The following is a 16,847-nucleotide window of genomic DNA, read 5'->3' as shown; positions in this document are numbered from 1 at the left end:
GTCTCCAAACACTGGTGGGTTGGTCCAAGCCTGTAGAACTACATGGCTAAGCACACTGACTCCTGCTCCTCTATCTACACCCCCTTTCTCATGACATCTCCTAGCGCTGGTAGAACCACATGCATCTCTGTGCCTTCCCAGAAAGCATTCACATGTAAGGACTTAGGCATTCTTAGGCATTGAGTTTAATGTGAGGCTAGGTATCTGTGTGGCTGCATCATGGTCATGCAAGTCAACTACTCCTGGCTCAATAGATCCCTCTACCTACCACCACTTCAATTCTCGCCATAATGAAGGGATTTGCCTAAGCAAATCCCCCACCAGCAATGTTACAAGGGCCGATAACAATGTCATAAGAAGGCCATTAGCCGCTTGACTTCCATCTTTCCCTGCACTCTTTTTCCACTGGTCTTGGGCAACTTATCTATTGACAGCGCCTAAGCCTTGTCTTTGTGGTTCTGCATGAGATGTGGATATATCTCTTGAGTTTATGCATGTCAGTGAGACAAGTGTGCTTACACTAGAGAACTTGTTGATCTCATCTTCTAGGATGGTCTCGACATCCTTTAGATGATATTGGGCTTCTCTCACCCATGTCTTAATCTTGTCAACTATTTCCAATTGCACTTTGGATCATGATATTCTCCAACCTTGGGACTCCCCTTTTCCATTGTTTTAGGTGTTGAAGTCTCAGCCTCTGCATCTGCCACTTGCTTCCTTCTCATTAGTATGGTCACACTATTCATTTTTAGCATCACTTTGGCATCAACCCTCTTTTTCTTCGTTTGATGATCTTCTTTCCTATTGAGGTTGCATCTATATTGCTAGGTCTTGGCAATGAAATACTGGCCTGCTTTGTTTGTGCTCTAGTCATGACATTCAAGGAGATGGAAATGGCCTCACCATCAAGTGTTTCGACTCCAAACAACCCCAAAGGTACGATGGCTGAGCTAGTAGACGGTTTTCACCTAGGACATTCGGCATATAAGTGAGTGATTCCACACTTGGGACATCTCAAGTCGGCAAAGTTATTCCCCAAGTAGTGTGGCTAGTTATAAAGTAGTGGATATGGTAATCGCATTGGCAATCACACATAGCATCGTGACCAAATCTACCATAGTTGGTACAAGGGTTGGATCTAGGATCCATGCACTCGGTCGAGAGGTGATTCCCTCCTCAATGGATACATTGCATGTGAGCTTGCACATGTCTTCTAATGATTTCATGGATCTTGGCCAGCTCTAGCTTTATGTCTGCCAATTCTTGGCTTGGGTCAACACTCTTCCCTTTCTCTTGGGAGGTTGCTCTGACTAGATCTCTTGCTAGTGGTGGTAGCTCTCTTTGAGGCTCTAGAGCCTGCACTATTTCGGCTTGTGGCTCTCGAGCTTCTCTCCTTGACTAGGTTGTCTACACATATGGCTTCTTTAAAGACCCTAGCTAGCATGTCCCTTTGTAGGTTTGAGTAACCTACCAAGGCCTTGTAGAGCTCTTCACTCCTAATTATGCTTATGAATACTGTAGAGACCTCTCACTCAGTAGGTCACTCTGTAGTAGTAGATGGGATTCTCTTAATAAAGAGACTTCGCATGTGGGTGACATAATATCTAATGTCCTCCTTTTCCTTTTGACTGACATTCATCAGTCGAATGATAAGGTTATGCGCACTCCACCTAGGTGTTTGACATTATTCAAACAAGATAAAGTATCAACAAAGACATGTCTAATTAATGGGGACCACTCAAAACTCAAATTATTATAGCTATAATATCCAACCTGCTTACAACGACCCAGTCACATTTTGTTTCTTACCTAAATACACCAGAACATAATGATCCACATGAAACCAAGTAGCATCTCACTATGAGTACCAAAGACACTTTTCATTACATTCAGGCTTAAGATGACTCATAACATTGGGCCAAATACAATTGAAGATTATGCAAATGAAGTATGATTTGACCAAATATACGAAAGTCATCCAAAAATACATGCAAGAAATTAGTTAGATATGGCCCAAATATCTCCTGTAAGAAATTAGTAAGCTATGGCCCAAATATCTCTTGCATATCCTATTGGAAAGAGTTTGGTCCATTCTTGAGGCTAAACCACAATTTTATGCATAAAAACACTCCCCAAGTGATATGAAATCTTTTTTCAGCTAGTTCTCTATTGCCACTTGAACCTAATTATACATACTAAAATCAAGGAAGAAATGTATCTCATAATCCATCCAAGTGGATAGAGAAGGGAGTTGGAAATTTTTTCTCATTTAGCTTCTAATAGTCCACACATATCCAAAGTTTATTATTACTTTTAGGCACAATCACGATTGGAGTAATCCACTCAACACAATCAATTGGAGCAATGAGTCCCACCTAAAAGCAACCAGACAAACCCTTTCTTCAGCAACTTTGCCATGTGTGGATTCATTTGATACCTCTACATCTAGATTGGAATGGCCTTTGGATTTAGTGGAATATGATGTTTATTAAAATGTGGACCTAATCCCTTCATGTCCCCATTGCCATGCATCTAGATTTCTTTGAGTCCCTTCATGTCCCCATTGCCATGCATCTAGATTTCTTTGAGTGAGGCAATCAACTACTCCCAAATTCTACATCAAGCTTGGTACTAATTGTTACTAAATTGGTTTTTAGCTAGCTCATTCTCAATCACTCAAGTCACCTTCTACACCTATCTAGCCATAAGATTTTGGCCACATTAGATGCTACTAAAGCCATAGTGTCTACATCATCCTCCATATCTATCAATTCTAGCTGGTCAAACTAACAATATCAAGAGAAGAATGAACATCTTTAGAGCTGGTTCTTGAGCCAAAATTTCACCTCCCATATGTGATGGTTTAGCAATATCCATCAAAATCAATCCCATCTCGTTGCTACTACACCACAGTGAGAATTTCAATCGGAATAGAAACTAGATTTGACATTGCCACAGGAGCCATAGCAAACCATTATGCAACTTGATGCTACATAAAGATCTAGGAATTGATATTTCCTCACCAAACTTATCCCAAGAAACTGCTTGTCTATCCTACAGCCTAGGAACCCTCACACACTCCACATTGGTCATTTATTTAATCAATCAAGTGCTATACATCTAGGTTTTGTACCATGTGGCATGCAAAATGCAGAAGTGTATGACCATTATGAGAAACCATTTTATGATTAGAAATCAACCATGTGGTGTGAAAAACAATACTTTAATGATTTCCAATCTACTCGTTATTGCTACGTTGCTAGAGGCTAGCACCAAGTTTCCTCGTGCTACTAGTCTCCTTAAACTTAAATTATTATCAGCCTATATGTTGTGCATAAACCAAATTAATCAAAATTTTATGTATTTCTAGCAACTAAACACACTCACAAATGCTTTCTCCCCTTAACCATTTAGGTTTTTTCAATGTTGCGTAGGTTCAAGGTTCATTTGTATATCATTTTTTCATATGAAAAATAATAAGAACGCACTAAAACATACAAACAAGGATGAACTAAGGCTTAATCCTCATGTATCAAGCTTGTTAAACATTCATAAATATTAATAATATTTTCCTTATTTATTTATCGCAAAAAAACCTAAATTTCCCCAATTTTCTCTTATTTTTCCTATTTACTTATTCATTAAAAATAGGGTTTTTAAATATATGCTTATTAACTGATTATGATAGCTAAAAGATGTTTTTGTTTCTCCATCCGAAACCAACAAAACCTTCATTTTCCCTCTAAAAAGGCGCTTTTCGGGTTGTAATTTAATTATTACAACTATGTATCAATATGATTCTGCATTTCTTTTATGTGCAGCCCTCAATCATGATACAAACAAGATTCAAAACAAATTTTCATTCCATATGAATTTCATTTAGATCATCAAATATTAAAAAAAAGTAAAATTTCTTTATAAAAATAAAGTATACCGCTTATTTGCATGTTGCGGGTTTTTTGATAATTAATACGCGCTACCAATGACCAACAATCATTCTTCAGTTATGAACACCTTCCTTCAGTTTCCTCTTGATCTTGGAGTAATCCGATCACCGTTCGGAAGAGAAAGGGGGAGGAGAGAGAAAGACTAGATTTCAATTTGATCAACCAGGTGGCCAATTGCGAAGGCGAGAGTGGTGATGGAGAGTGAAAACATCGAGGAAGAGGTTGATCTCATCGATTGATATGGGTATGTTGAAGTGTCATGGCTCCTCTTTCTCCTTTTCCCTCCATTCATTGATAGTGCATCCCCCCTTCTTCTCTTTTTTTTTGGCCAACACCCCCCCCAAGTCACATTTCAATTTGGAGGGGGAGGCGCCAAGGGTCAATCCCCCTTCGTCTTAAAGGACCATTTACATTAATTGTTTCCTTGGCCTCCATTGCGAGCACTGCCTCTTCCATGTCCAGTGTCTGTTTCATGATCTGAAAATTTTTGCTTGACCCTCTTGGGATCCCCCACTGCCGGTCACTTCCAGAAGTCCGATCCGGCACCGAAAAATTTATGAAAATTCCGTTGCTACATGTCTCTTCAAAACACTTTTGAAACCTGTCTTTTGCTTGCCACTTAAAATTGACCCAACTGTCTCTGCCACCTTCGACAAGATCCAATTTTCTCTTGAAATGCTGATTTTTTGGCAAAATTTCAGCACTTTTCTAGGGAAAAAGTACACCGATCATTGGCAACCACGAGATAGGGCGACTCAGCGTTGAATCCCACGAACAAATCTGCACATAAACACAACCACAAAGAGCATCAAGTTGATACAAAAAATACACAACAAAGCACATCACAGCTTTCACCCTACCCACTGACCAAACCAAGGCATGAAATCCATGAGGAGTAGGCCTAGCATAATCTAATAGAAAGCCCAAAGCCAGTCACTAACCAACTGCTCCAACATGGTCATCCCAAGTGGTGGTCTGAACTACCTACGTAACTGAGGACAACTCAACCAGGAGCTCCTCCTAGACGAGGACTCCTATAGCCTGATCAAGAAATTTTATCTTTTAGCACATTTTCCTTTTAGGCCTTTATTTTTCCATACTCGAGCATGTAAAAAGGAGGGAGCTGAGCGTAGTGACCTAAGGAAAACAGGGCATTGGCCTCAGGTCCTATCTCGATATCCAAGAACCTACCAAGCCCTAGCAAGGTGACACTTAATCATTTGTTCTTTTCATCTTCCGCTCACTTTTATTTTCTCTCTAGCCTTCTCTTATTCTTATTTTTTCAGCTAGATGCCACCCCTAGGAAGACAAGGCCTTGGCCCCAGGAACCTACCAGGCCTTTGCAAGGCAATAAGCACAGCTCATAGATATTTCTTGCTCTTTGTTTTCCTAATTTTTATAGGGGTTAGAACCCCATTTTACACACCTCCGTATATTTTTATTCTTCAACTATTTAGGATTTTTCTTCTTTGCATATATTTGGTCTGGCAGGCTTTTCTAACTACCTCACCACTAATAGAAACTCCGAGAACGGCCTCCTAGCAGGTCAGCAAAACATGGTCACTAGGATTGCCTTCTACTAAAACAGGTCTTTTAATGCCTGATAATGCCTTTGTAGGAGGCAACAATTGCTCAAACCTCCTGCACACATACCTAATCTGAACCTAGGACTTCATGCCTTGATTGATGGTCCCCAACAAACGAAAAGAAGGTAACCCCTACATACATATATATCATTATCTGCTTAAGGAAAAAAGACTCGAAAAGGGGATGAAACTACCTGGAATGGTCACAACAAGCTCCTCCACAGCAAAGGCTCCCTCTAGTGGCTTCGTCAACCTGTATGATGCAATCACTAAAATAGAAAACCATTAAACGTACCTGCATCAAACAGACATATGGTGCTCTTGGCCTAATGGAAATCAAGCATTAAAACCCTTAAAAGCTACCGGCCCTCTTGGCCATAGGGAATCAAGCAAACTAGCTCGTATATATCTCCCCTTGTAAATCCTTATTAATATACGACAAGATGTTCCATCCTAAGGAGGAATAAGGGTTCCTGCCCTAAACTAAATGTATCAAATTATGCCCCATACCTCCTGCATAAATAGTAAAAGGTGTATACATAACATGTCATCTAACCAACCTATGGGTCTAATATAACAAAGGAAAATGGGTCTCGGTCACTCTTTGCATCACCCATACTAAGCATTGCTTGCCATATAGGGCATATTTTGATAAAAGCCCCCATAATCGACCAGGTCCTATCTCATCATCCATAGAGATATCCAAACCAGGACCGCAATTGAAGAAAATGTCTTCTTCATAATCAAAGTTGGCTAATGAGTCTGCAAACTGATTCCAATATCATGAAACCAACTGAAAATACACTCTCTCAAACTCATCAAGCAGGGTCATAGCAGTGCGATATTACATAGAGAGAATAGGATTTTGAACTCTATATGTTCCATTTAGTTGATTCAATACCAATTGGGAATCCCCCTTTACTAACAACCGATAAATACCGCCTTTCTTAGCAATATTCAACCCCATGATTAAAGCTTTGTATTCTGCCATGTTATTGGTAAATCCAATCTCGAAATAAACAGCCAATTTCATTACGACTATGTCAGGGGTCTTTAATAACTACCTCTATACTCCCTTTCTTATTGGGACCCCTGGATGCTCCATCAAAGTACATTGTGTACGTCCAGAGTGGGTTCATACAACTCGCCATCGTCACCTCTACTCGTAATTATGATAATCAAAATTTAGCATATTCAAAGGATGTACTGAAGGCTCCATCCCACCTCCTTCATTGAATGTAACAGGGATGCTTGTCAGAATTCATAAGCAGTGATAACAGAAGACTTTGATTTCCCAGACGAATGATCTGTCCTCTTGCTCAATCACTTTATATCCTTTACTCCACCAGATGACCTTCCCCTGATGATATCTCTACTCCAAGTATGGGTATTCCAAATAAGGAATCAACCGCCCCATCAACCTCTTTCGTTTCTTGCAAGTTCCCGATCAATCCAGTATTGACCTGCAAGGCATTTATTTAGTTAGTTCATTTAGATATAATAATGATTAATCTTATTAAGATTAACCTTATTTTTAAACTCCACTCCCTCAAGATCACCTAGTAATGCCATGGACTTATTCTTCCCTAGTTTTACGATCTTGTACGGACCGTTCCATTTGGATTCAGGTTTTCCTGGAAATAGTTCTCTACATGCATCATAATATAGAACTAATAGTCCCTTCTTAAAGTTATATTTCTTCGCTTTTAGATCATGCAACTGCTTCATCTGATGCTTAGCCACTTCCAGGTGCAACAGACTCTGCAATTTGAGCTCATCCAAGTGGGCCAGAGTCATAAAGCGCTCAAAGAGAGTATCCTTGTCACCCAAAGAATGATTGATTGCGAATCTGATGGGTCGAAAACTCAATCTCTAAGGGAAAAACACACTCCTTCCCATAGACTAGATTGAACGGGGTGTGGCTAATGGATTGTTTAAATGTCGTGTTATATGCCCATACTGCCACACGTAATTTCTTATCCCAGTCTCACTTCTTTTCGGAGACTATTTTTGATAAAATACCCACAAGTTGCTTGTTAGTACTTTCAACCTCCCCATTTGCCTGCGGGTTATAAGGAGTTGTTTTGTTGTGCTTAATTTGCCATACTTCAGTCAAACTTTTAATCACTTTGTTTGGGAAATGGGTTCCATGGTTTGATATTAATTCTTTTGGTAGACCAAATTGGCATATAATCTGCTCTAATAGGAAACTAGCAATTTCTTTTGCATCGTCCTTCCTCATTGCTTGTGCTTCTGACCATTTTGTAAAGTAGTCAGTTGCCACGATAATATATTTCTTTTGCATAGTGGATAATGGAGTAATAGAGCCCACAAAATCTATGCCCCACTTGTCAAATGGAAGGATAGCCATAGGAGTAAGCAGTCGCTTCATATTCTCCCTATTATCATGCCGTTGACAAGTATCTCATCTCTTAACATACTCAAATGCATCTTGAAAAATGGGTGACCACCAATATTTAACTCTTAAAGTTTTTTGTGCAGTAAGCCACCCAACAAAATTCCTTCCGCAAGCGGAGTCATGGCCCTCTTCCAAAATGAATGGAACCTCATCAGGCATTACACATCGGCGATAGATATCATCAATCCCCTGCCGATATAATATTCCTACAATCAAGGAAAATTTCAATGCATGTTGCCTAATTTTTCTCTTCTCTGATTTTGATAGTCCAGATCGAGTCTCTTCTGTCGAGATATAATGCGTTATAGCAGTATATTAGGAGGGAATAGACACCGTATTAATCTTAAATAACAACGCCATATCGCTTTCTTCCACCAAAGTGTCTTTCAAGTCCCTAAAATCCACAAGGCATTCCATAATGCCCTGCAATTTTGGTGGCTTACTTCTAATCTCATAATCAAATTCCTACAAAGTGATTAGCCACTTTGCTAAATGATCGGGCAACTATAACTTGTTCATCAACAATCTAAGCCCTTGTGCCTTTGTATAAAAAACTACCTTCTCATAGAGGATATAATGCTTGATTTTTTTAGTTGCAAATACCATTGCAAGGCACAATTTCTCCATGTAGGTGTAGTTGATTTTTTATATACCCAACTTTCGACTAGCAAAAGCAATCGAGTGGCACCATTTTTTTTCTCACATCTGGGATAAGCAGCAGCCGATACTATGCATGGTGGCTACTCAAATCATATAGAATACTTCACCCCTTTTAGGTGCTTTTAAAATTGGTGTTTTTATTAGCTTATGTTTCACATAATTAAAAGCTACCTTGCAAGGGTCACTCCATTCAAATAGATAGCTAAAGGATAATAGATTCGTTAGTGGCAATGTTCTTTCTGCCAGGGGCATTTATGAACCTCTGGTAGTACCCCATAGATGACAGAAATATGTGTACTTCTTTTGGATTGCATGGCGTACTCATAGCGACTATGATCTTGATCTTCAAGTCTTGTATCTTTGATTTATGTCTTATATTGTATTCGGTCTAGCCTTGTATCAAGATCTTGCCTTGTCTTGTATCACAAACCTAGTCTTATTATAAACATTGTAGAGAATCTTGTATAGATAAATATATTCTTGTACTTTGCCTTCTTAAATAAAGAATCAATTTCTTCTTCTTCTTCTTCTTCTTGAAGTCAATCCCTTATAAGTCGTGAGCCGACAATCCTTGTCTTTGCCGAGCTCTTGTTGCTCTCATATTAGTTTAGCAAAACTTCAGCATGTAGCCCAAGACTCATATTTATACTAGAGTTAAGAAGGTTAAGGGGAAGCTTCTAGACATGAGATGACAAGCGTTGTTAGAAGGACGATGATATCATCGATGACATAAGCATTACTAATATAACCAAGGATATAAGCAATGTTTATATAAGTCTTTGATATAAGTAATGTTCTAGAACCTCCAAGTAATGTTCTAGAACCTTCTTAAAATCTTCTAGCACTTTCTCAAATCTTTTAAAAGTTTCTAAAAGATCATTAAGGCCAAAAATGCTTCAAAAAGACACTTGTAAGAAAATTATCAAGTTATTAATTATAGTTGAGATTTTGAAAGAATAAAACCACCAATTTTGATTGCTTAGATGTGATTAATGAGGAGAGAGCTATGTGGGATAACGATAAATATTGCAAGCATACCGCTACTTGCATTTCTAAGAATGGAGATTTGGAGACACCTCTATATCTTTCTAAAGGTCCTCAAGCAACAAAAGATAACATACACATATCCAAAAGAGTTCGAGTGTTCAATTACAAATCTTGTTCAAGCAATAAAAAAAGCATGGAGAGAAAAGCACATCACGTTTTATTTTGTAAGAGACAAAATGTATAATCTGAGTTTTCTTTGATAAAATTTTCAATGGTATAAAACGAATGTTACTCTCTTGTATTGTAGCATATATTTTTATATCCATGGGGCTTAGTTTGTGGAGGAGTAAGGTCCCCTAGCAATTTATAGTGGCCAAGGCAGCATGGAAAAATCTCACTATCAAGCACGTACAAGTTTCTTTTGAAGCACAAGACATGGATGAGAAGTTACAAAAAGCAATGCTCTTGACAAGCTATTCAATTGTTTTTTTCAACAAATTCAAAGAATAAATACTAAAGACAATAATGAAACTTGAGAATTCATAGTATCTTTTAAGATAGAAAAGTACAAATCTAGCTCTCAAGAGCTTTTACATCTTCCTCATTAGGGATCTTTCCCCTATAACATAGAAATTTTCTTCTCTTGTAACCAACTACGGATTTTATATCAATTCGATTTGCTGCCAAAGCATAAGATGAGAGGACCAAAAAGTATCTTGCTCTAGAAGCAGAGAAACCATGACCATAGCCAAAAATCCTAATTACTATTGTCTTGTCTAAAAATATCACCTCATAGACATTATATTAGAACCTAGAGAAACCAAGCAGCCTTGTAAGTGCCTTAATACAGAGTATAGGCTATGTTATGTCCTCTCAAAATGGAATACTAAGAAAACATGAGAATCAATCATTACCAAGTAATGGCCGAGTGAAACATCCTTCAATGAACTACCACCAGCTCTCGACCCTTTGCCATGTCCCAAGAAGTTATCAGAATCTTCAATTTCCAATTGCAAAAAAGATGAATATCAAATGAAAGTCGAACTCATTTTTTATCCTATTTAGTCAACCTTTCTTTTTCATTTGGTCTCTCTTTCTCATATTGCACCACATAGGCTTGGAAGCAATATTCTTCCCTAAGGACTTGGTTTAGGATTCCAAACCTAATGTTTAATTAATATTTAGATAACGATTTGTTACATGTTAGATATGCTGAATGCCCCACCCTTGTAAGGTGCCACCTATGATCTATGATACTCTTAAGTTGTAAGGCTCCCATTGTGAGCATGAGTTCTCAATCTATCTTTCACCTAGCCAAAGTTGTTTCAGTTACAGCTAAGCTCTTCGTCTATTATATGTCCGGACCGCCAACTAAGTTTTCACAGTGGAAGCGCACAAGTGGACAAAGCCATGTTTGTATCAATTCGTTTAAAATTAAAGCAATTTATTTTCTTCTTATATTTGCTGGTGCATTTTCTACTCCTTACCCACCTCTGCTGGCTGCATCGTGTAATTGTTACAGTAAGAACATATATAATTTTAAAGATTGTGATGCACGATCGATATTCATGGTTATCCTCTTTGAAAGAAACATCTTGTCCTTTTTTCCTTCTATCCTATTTAGCCACCCTTTCTTTTTCATCCGATCTCTCTTTCGCATATTGCACCGCATGTACTTGGGAGCAATATCCTTGCCCGAGGACTTGGGTTCGGGATTCCAAACCTAACATTTAGTTAAAATTCTGAGAAGGTTTTATTTCATTTCATAGCTTTTACGACTTTGCAATGATTGCATCATGCAATGGCCATATCCTCATATACCTTTTGCAAAGCTTGGGGCAGAAAATTAAAAGGATATGTTTGCACCTTTTTTTTCCCCGCAAGGAGAAAGGAAAGATCCTAGCCCAAACTGAAAGGGGGACGGGAATGGAATGCCTCAACTGAATTTGCTACGTTGGGGAAAAACCTTTCGAACTGTATTAAAGCGAGAAGCAAGGAAAAGGATCATTACAAAGTTCGGGGGCTGTGGCCCCTTGATGGGATTCGATGGCTATACTGGTATACAGAGATATTAGTGCAAACAACATTGTCAGCTACTGGTGTGCAAACAACATTGCATTTGCGGTGGCGTTGCAACTCGGAAGACGGCCTGTTATTTTTACAGCTGAGGGTCTCTCTCTCCATAGAGTGGAGTGCATTCGAGGCTCAGCCGGAGATGGGCACGTCGGTGATGGCGGGCTTGCTGGGCTGCTGAGTCTGACGCTTGGGCACGGTGATGGTCAGCACGCCATTCTCCACGCGGGCGCTCAGCTCCTCGCTCTTGGCGTTGTCCGGCAGGCGGAAGCGCCTCAGAAAGCTGCCATGCGCCCGCTCCACGCGGTGCCACTTGTCGCCCTCCTGCTTCTCCTCCTTCCTGCTGCGCTCGCCGCTGATGCACAGCACGCGCCCGTCCTCCACCTGCACCTTCATCTCCTCTTTCTTCAGCCCCGGCAGGTCGGCCTGGAAGATGTGGGCCTCGGGCGTCTCCCTCCAATCCACCTGAGTGTTGGCCACGGCCGATGCCTCGCGGGCCAGCTGCCGCGACGGCTCGCTGTCCAGGAGGCGGAAGGGCCAGTCGGCATAAGGACTGAAGAGGGCGGAGCCGCTGGGGAATGGGTCCCAGGAGAAGGGGTCGAAGATGGCGCCGCTGCTGCTCCTCCGGCCGAAGAATGGGCTCAGCGCCATTGTAATAATAATCTGTGCTAATCTCTCTGTAAGGCTTGGCGGCGCCTCTCTGAGAGCGAGCGAGCAAGGGAGGGAGAGTGAGTGCGTGTGTGTGACAGAGAAAGAGAGGAATGCTTAGTGCCCTGGGAATAGATCGAGCGATGCCCGAAGGGTCCGTACAACGATCGACTGCTCTGATTCGTCTTCTTGGCCTTGCGCGTAGCGCGGGCATCCTTTTAAATAGGAGCCTCCACGAGAGAGCCTAGAGGGTTCGGGAAGCGTCTACAACCTTCCAAGGCAAGCTCTTAGAGCGTTCGGGAAGCGTCTACAACCTTGCTTGTCTTTCCAAGTTCCAACTACAAGGCAAGCTCTTGTCGATGTGATCTTCCAGGCAGCGCCCCTTCCAAAGGGACTGCCAAGTTCCAACCCCTAACTACCCCAAGGCCCACCAAAATCAACGAATGATCACCCCCCAAAAGGAAGAAAATCGAACAATAGGAGGCTTTTAACTTGGCTCGCCTCGCCCTCTTTCATTTGGCCACTTTGATGTACATGCCACAACGTCCACATTTCTCGATTGCATCACATGCACCTATATAACAACAATGCCACCTCAAGGATAAGGTTGGGTTTCCGGCCCCATTGATCTCATATTTTCGAAAGCAAAAGAAGTGCCTTGTCCCTCTTTCATCTAGCCGCTTTAACATACGTGCCACGAAGGCCACGCTTCTCCATTGATGATCACGTACATACATATGTACATAATAACAATGCCCTGTGCCGTTCTCATGTGTCATCATGCTTGTTTCGTGCATGCCTGCCTTGAATACTAGGTAACACGCACCATCATGCGCCAACCCCCATCCTTGATTGTAAACAACAAATGCTTTCGTCTTGTGTAAAAATGGATAAAGACTTGATTTTGGGTATTGTGTTGATGCATGCAGAGGTACAACTTGATGAACTTAGAGTGTTCATGGTGTGGCAGGTCCATTTGGGAGAGGCACCATATCTTATAACAGATGTTTGGATGCTCAAACACATGGAAGAAAAAGAGAACATGCAAGTAAGCTAGGGGAGCTCGCCCAAGATGGTAGGAGGATGGACTCAAAGGAAAAACAACAATAATGGTAGATATTAGGACTCCAAAGAAACATGGTCGTATGGGAGGGAATGGTCCTAGCAATACTAACAACATAAGACCAATAGACTAACAAAAGAACGAAAAAAATGTTTGGATGCTCAAACACATGGAAGAAAAAAAGAACATGCAAGTAAGCTAGGGGAGCCCGCCCAAGATGGTAGGAGGATGGACTCAAAGGAAAAACAGCAATAACGGTAGATATTATGACTCCAAAGAAACATGGTCATATGGGAGGGAATGGTCCTAGCAATACTAACAACATAAAACCAATACACTAACAAAAGAAAGGGAAAAAAAATCGCTCTAAACCCATCAATTGAACTCAACCTTTCTTCACGCGAAAAACCGATAGAATAAACTTAGAAATGAAGAAATGTTTCATCGAGTACACAACCAAATGAAAAACCGGAGCATTGTTTGTTATGTAGCTCATATCTAAATGTAGACACTAGCATTGGGTCAAACATTCCTTGGATCAATAAAGCAACGTTGGAAAAGTAATTAATGCTACAATGATGACAAAAAAGGTCCAAGAAAGGCTAAGGCAACTAAAGATTGGAGAACGCAATATTGAAGAACAATGGAGATGGGCATATAGGTAGGCAAGAATTAAACGCAAGGCTAAAAGGTGGAAAATGGGACAAACCAATATAAAGGCCGAACCTTCTTAAATTATTGGGCATTCAGTTTTTCCAAAATAAACCCAACTATTCATTATAAATCTGGGTGCTGACTTCTCTCCCATGCAAATTTGTATGAGTTAGGAAATGAAAATATCTCACGAGTAAACCACAAAGGCCCCGCCGACCAAGATTGGGTGTTATAAATAGACAAAGGCCCACAAAGGCGCCGAGTTAGACACTATTGGGTATTTGTTTATAAGCCCAATAAGACCTCTCCATCATGTCAACTCAAGATGTCATTGATAAATTTCTAGGATCTAGGTTCCCCACTTGGCAATAAAAAATAATGGATCTTCTCATGTGGAAGAGCTTATGGGGCATTACCATTGGGAGAGGCTCACCAATTTTGGAAGAGGAAAATGAAGAAAACAAAAAGAAAGCATTGGGATATATAGCAGGAGGCTTAAGTGATGATGCATACATCACATTGATGGTATTCCAAGTGCAAAGTTAGCACGGGAGGAGCTCAACAAAGTTTTCAACCCTAAATCCAAGCACTCTAAGAGAAAACTACTAATGCAACTTTATAATCTAAAGTTCAACCCAAAGGAAGGTCTCACAAGTCACTTGAACAAATATAAGGGTATTAAACAACAACTAGTTATTCTAAAAAGAACACTAGATGAAGATGAGGCCAAAGCTATTTTATTAGTAAGTTGTGATACAGATGGTTATCTAATATGGAAGATTTGAAACTACACAACATTGAGGCATCCTTACTGGAGAGCGATAGCAAATATAAATCCATTGGGAGTGCTTCAGCTACTACTTGTGACAATGTCTTCATTACAACAAGACACTCAAGGCTCAAATGCAATCATTGTTGATTAACTAATTATGAAGAAAAGAATCCCAAAAACAAAGGTAAACATCAATGCACAATTTCGTAGACACTTTGGTCATTTTGAGAGAGAGTGCTATTTCAACCAAGCAAACTATGCAAACAAGCTACTTCAAAATAATGATGAATCCACAATGATATACCTCCATTTAATGGACACCTATCCTAAATCATCCTACACTTGTAATGTCCACCATTGGTACCAATGATGCAGCCAAGAGGACTTCCCAAATCAATCTAGAGTTATTTGCTTATATCTTGATTATGTTACACCACATACTTATGAGTATGATAAGGGACTCAAGGGGGCCAATTTTATTTTGTAATCACATCCGTGATGATAGTGGCAATTGGTAATATTCCACATGGTGAGTCATATGGTTTGTAGCACTTGAATCCAAAAACCAATCATCCTCTCTGGGAGAGTGCATCATACTACCAAGTACATGCTCCATGGCAAAGAGATGACCTCTAGGTGATGAGCCACCTTTAGAAATATAGTCATCACTGTTATATCCACCTGCATAGTTCCCAAACTAAGTCCTTCCTCGACCCCTAACCATAGCATTTTTCTTATGAAAGCACTCTCTTTTGAGTGAGCAAACTGCCCACAATAATGATCTGTACCATCTATATATGGAGTAGAGCATCCTCTCCCTCTAGAGTAGGATCTCCCCCTATCTCTAGGCATAAAATCACCATGTCCAAAAATACTACTACCTCATGCAAAGGTGTCTCCATGGCCATAAGATGATCCTATAGCTCTAGATGAGCTACCACATCCTCACTGATGATAAAACACACTATCATGACTTGTATTCTTTCCATTGCTAGATGCATTGAGGTCCAACTTAATTTATTCCATAGGTAGCAAGGTAATCAACTCTTCAAATTTAGGTATAGCATCTCCCATCATGGAAATGGAGGTATCAAGGGACTTGTATGTTGGTCCAAGTCCATTTAGAGTGATGGACGCTAAATCATCATCATCAACTAGTGCATTTACTGAAGTAAGATATTCTACAACCTATTTAATTCTACCACATAATCACCGATGCTTCTATTTCCTTGCCATGCACCATGCAACCTCCGCTTTAGCTTTATTTTCCTTACCTCGATGCATATGCCATATATCTTTTCAACGATTTTCCAAGCTTCTTTTCAAGTATTTGCCTTTTTAATATGCAAAATCAGTGTCTCTAAAACACACACACACACACACACACACACACACACACATCCAATATCAGAACACATAATTACTACTGAAGAAACAATTCTTGCTTGAGTAGATAATAGTATCCCAGTTGTTTCCCATGTTCCATAATAAAATTCTTAGGAAATGTATGCATGCTTCCCAAGGGCATTTAGAACTAAGCCTACATCACAATGCATTGGAAAAGTCTACAAGCAAGAAGATGGCTTCTTGCAAAGCTTCCTTGTTAGTAGCCTTATACTCACCAATCCCAAACAAAGCCTCATGTCTTTAAAATAGAAAATGATTTTCATAGTGTACCTGCTTTTGGTTTCATACAATGTGTCCTATCCAAAAAACGTGCTTTGAAAAATGAACTCCATGCTTAGTCACACATAATCTTGAAGAAATGCAAAGCCAAAATCAATGCTATGTAATTACACAAGCATTGTGGCACACACGAAAAATAGATGCATGGATAAAGATTATGACTAGCCCGTCTACAAGTGCCAGTGTGTCATCATGTAGGATGCAAATACAATTCCTTCTTTAAGTTAAAAAACTTAACCTCACCTCTCATCGCACAATGAAAGAAAGACAATTGCACTTCTCTCCACCAATACAAATCTCACAAACTTTTAGGAAAATAGTTGGTCCTCATGATGTTGACCAAATAGATATC

General features: G+C 39.9%; 1 protein-coding gene across 1 annotated transcript; it reads right to left on the bottom strand.

Annotated features, from left to right (window-relative positions):
- Positions 1-11,408: 11,408 nt before the first annotated feature.
- LOC148037540 (17.6 kDa class I heat shock protein-like) lies at positions 11,409-12,434 on the bottom strand. Its single transcript, XM_087676473.1, has one exon. The coding sequence runs from the start codon at positions 12,321-12,323 to the stop codon at positions 11,805-11,807; it is 519 nt and encodes a 172-aa protein (XP_087532599.1). The 5' UTR covers positions 12,324-12,434; the 3' UTR covers positions 11,409-11,804.
- Positions 12,435-16,847: the final 4,413 nt, after the last annotated feature.

Source organism: Lygodium microphyllum, chromosome 4 (genome assembly GCF_053477565.2).
Source record: "Lygodium microphyllum isolate KBCC chromosome 4, Lygodium_microphyllum_v1.1.10, whole genome shotgun sequence".
Taxonomy (NCBI): Eukaryota; Viridiplantae; Streptophyta; class Polypodiopsida; order Schizaeales; family Lygodiaceae; genus Lygodium; species Lygodium microphyllum.
Note: the sequence above shows the minus strand (reverse complement) of the source record. Positions and strands in the feature narration are given on the sequence as shown.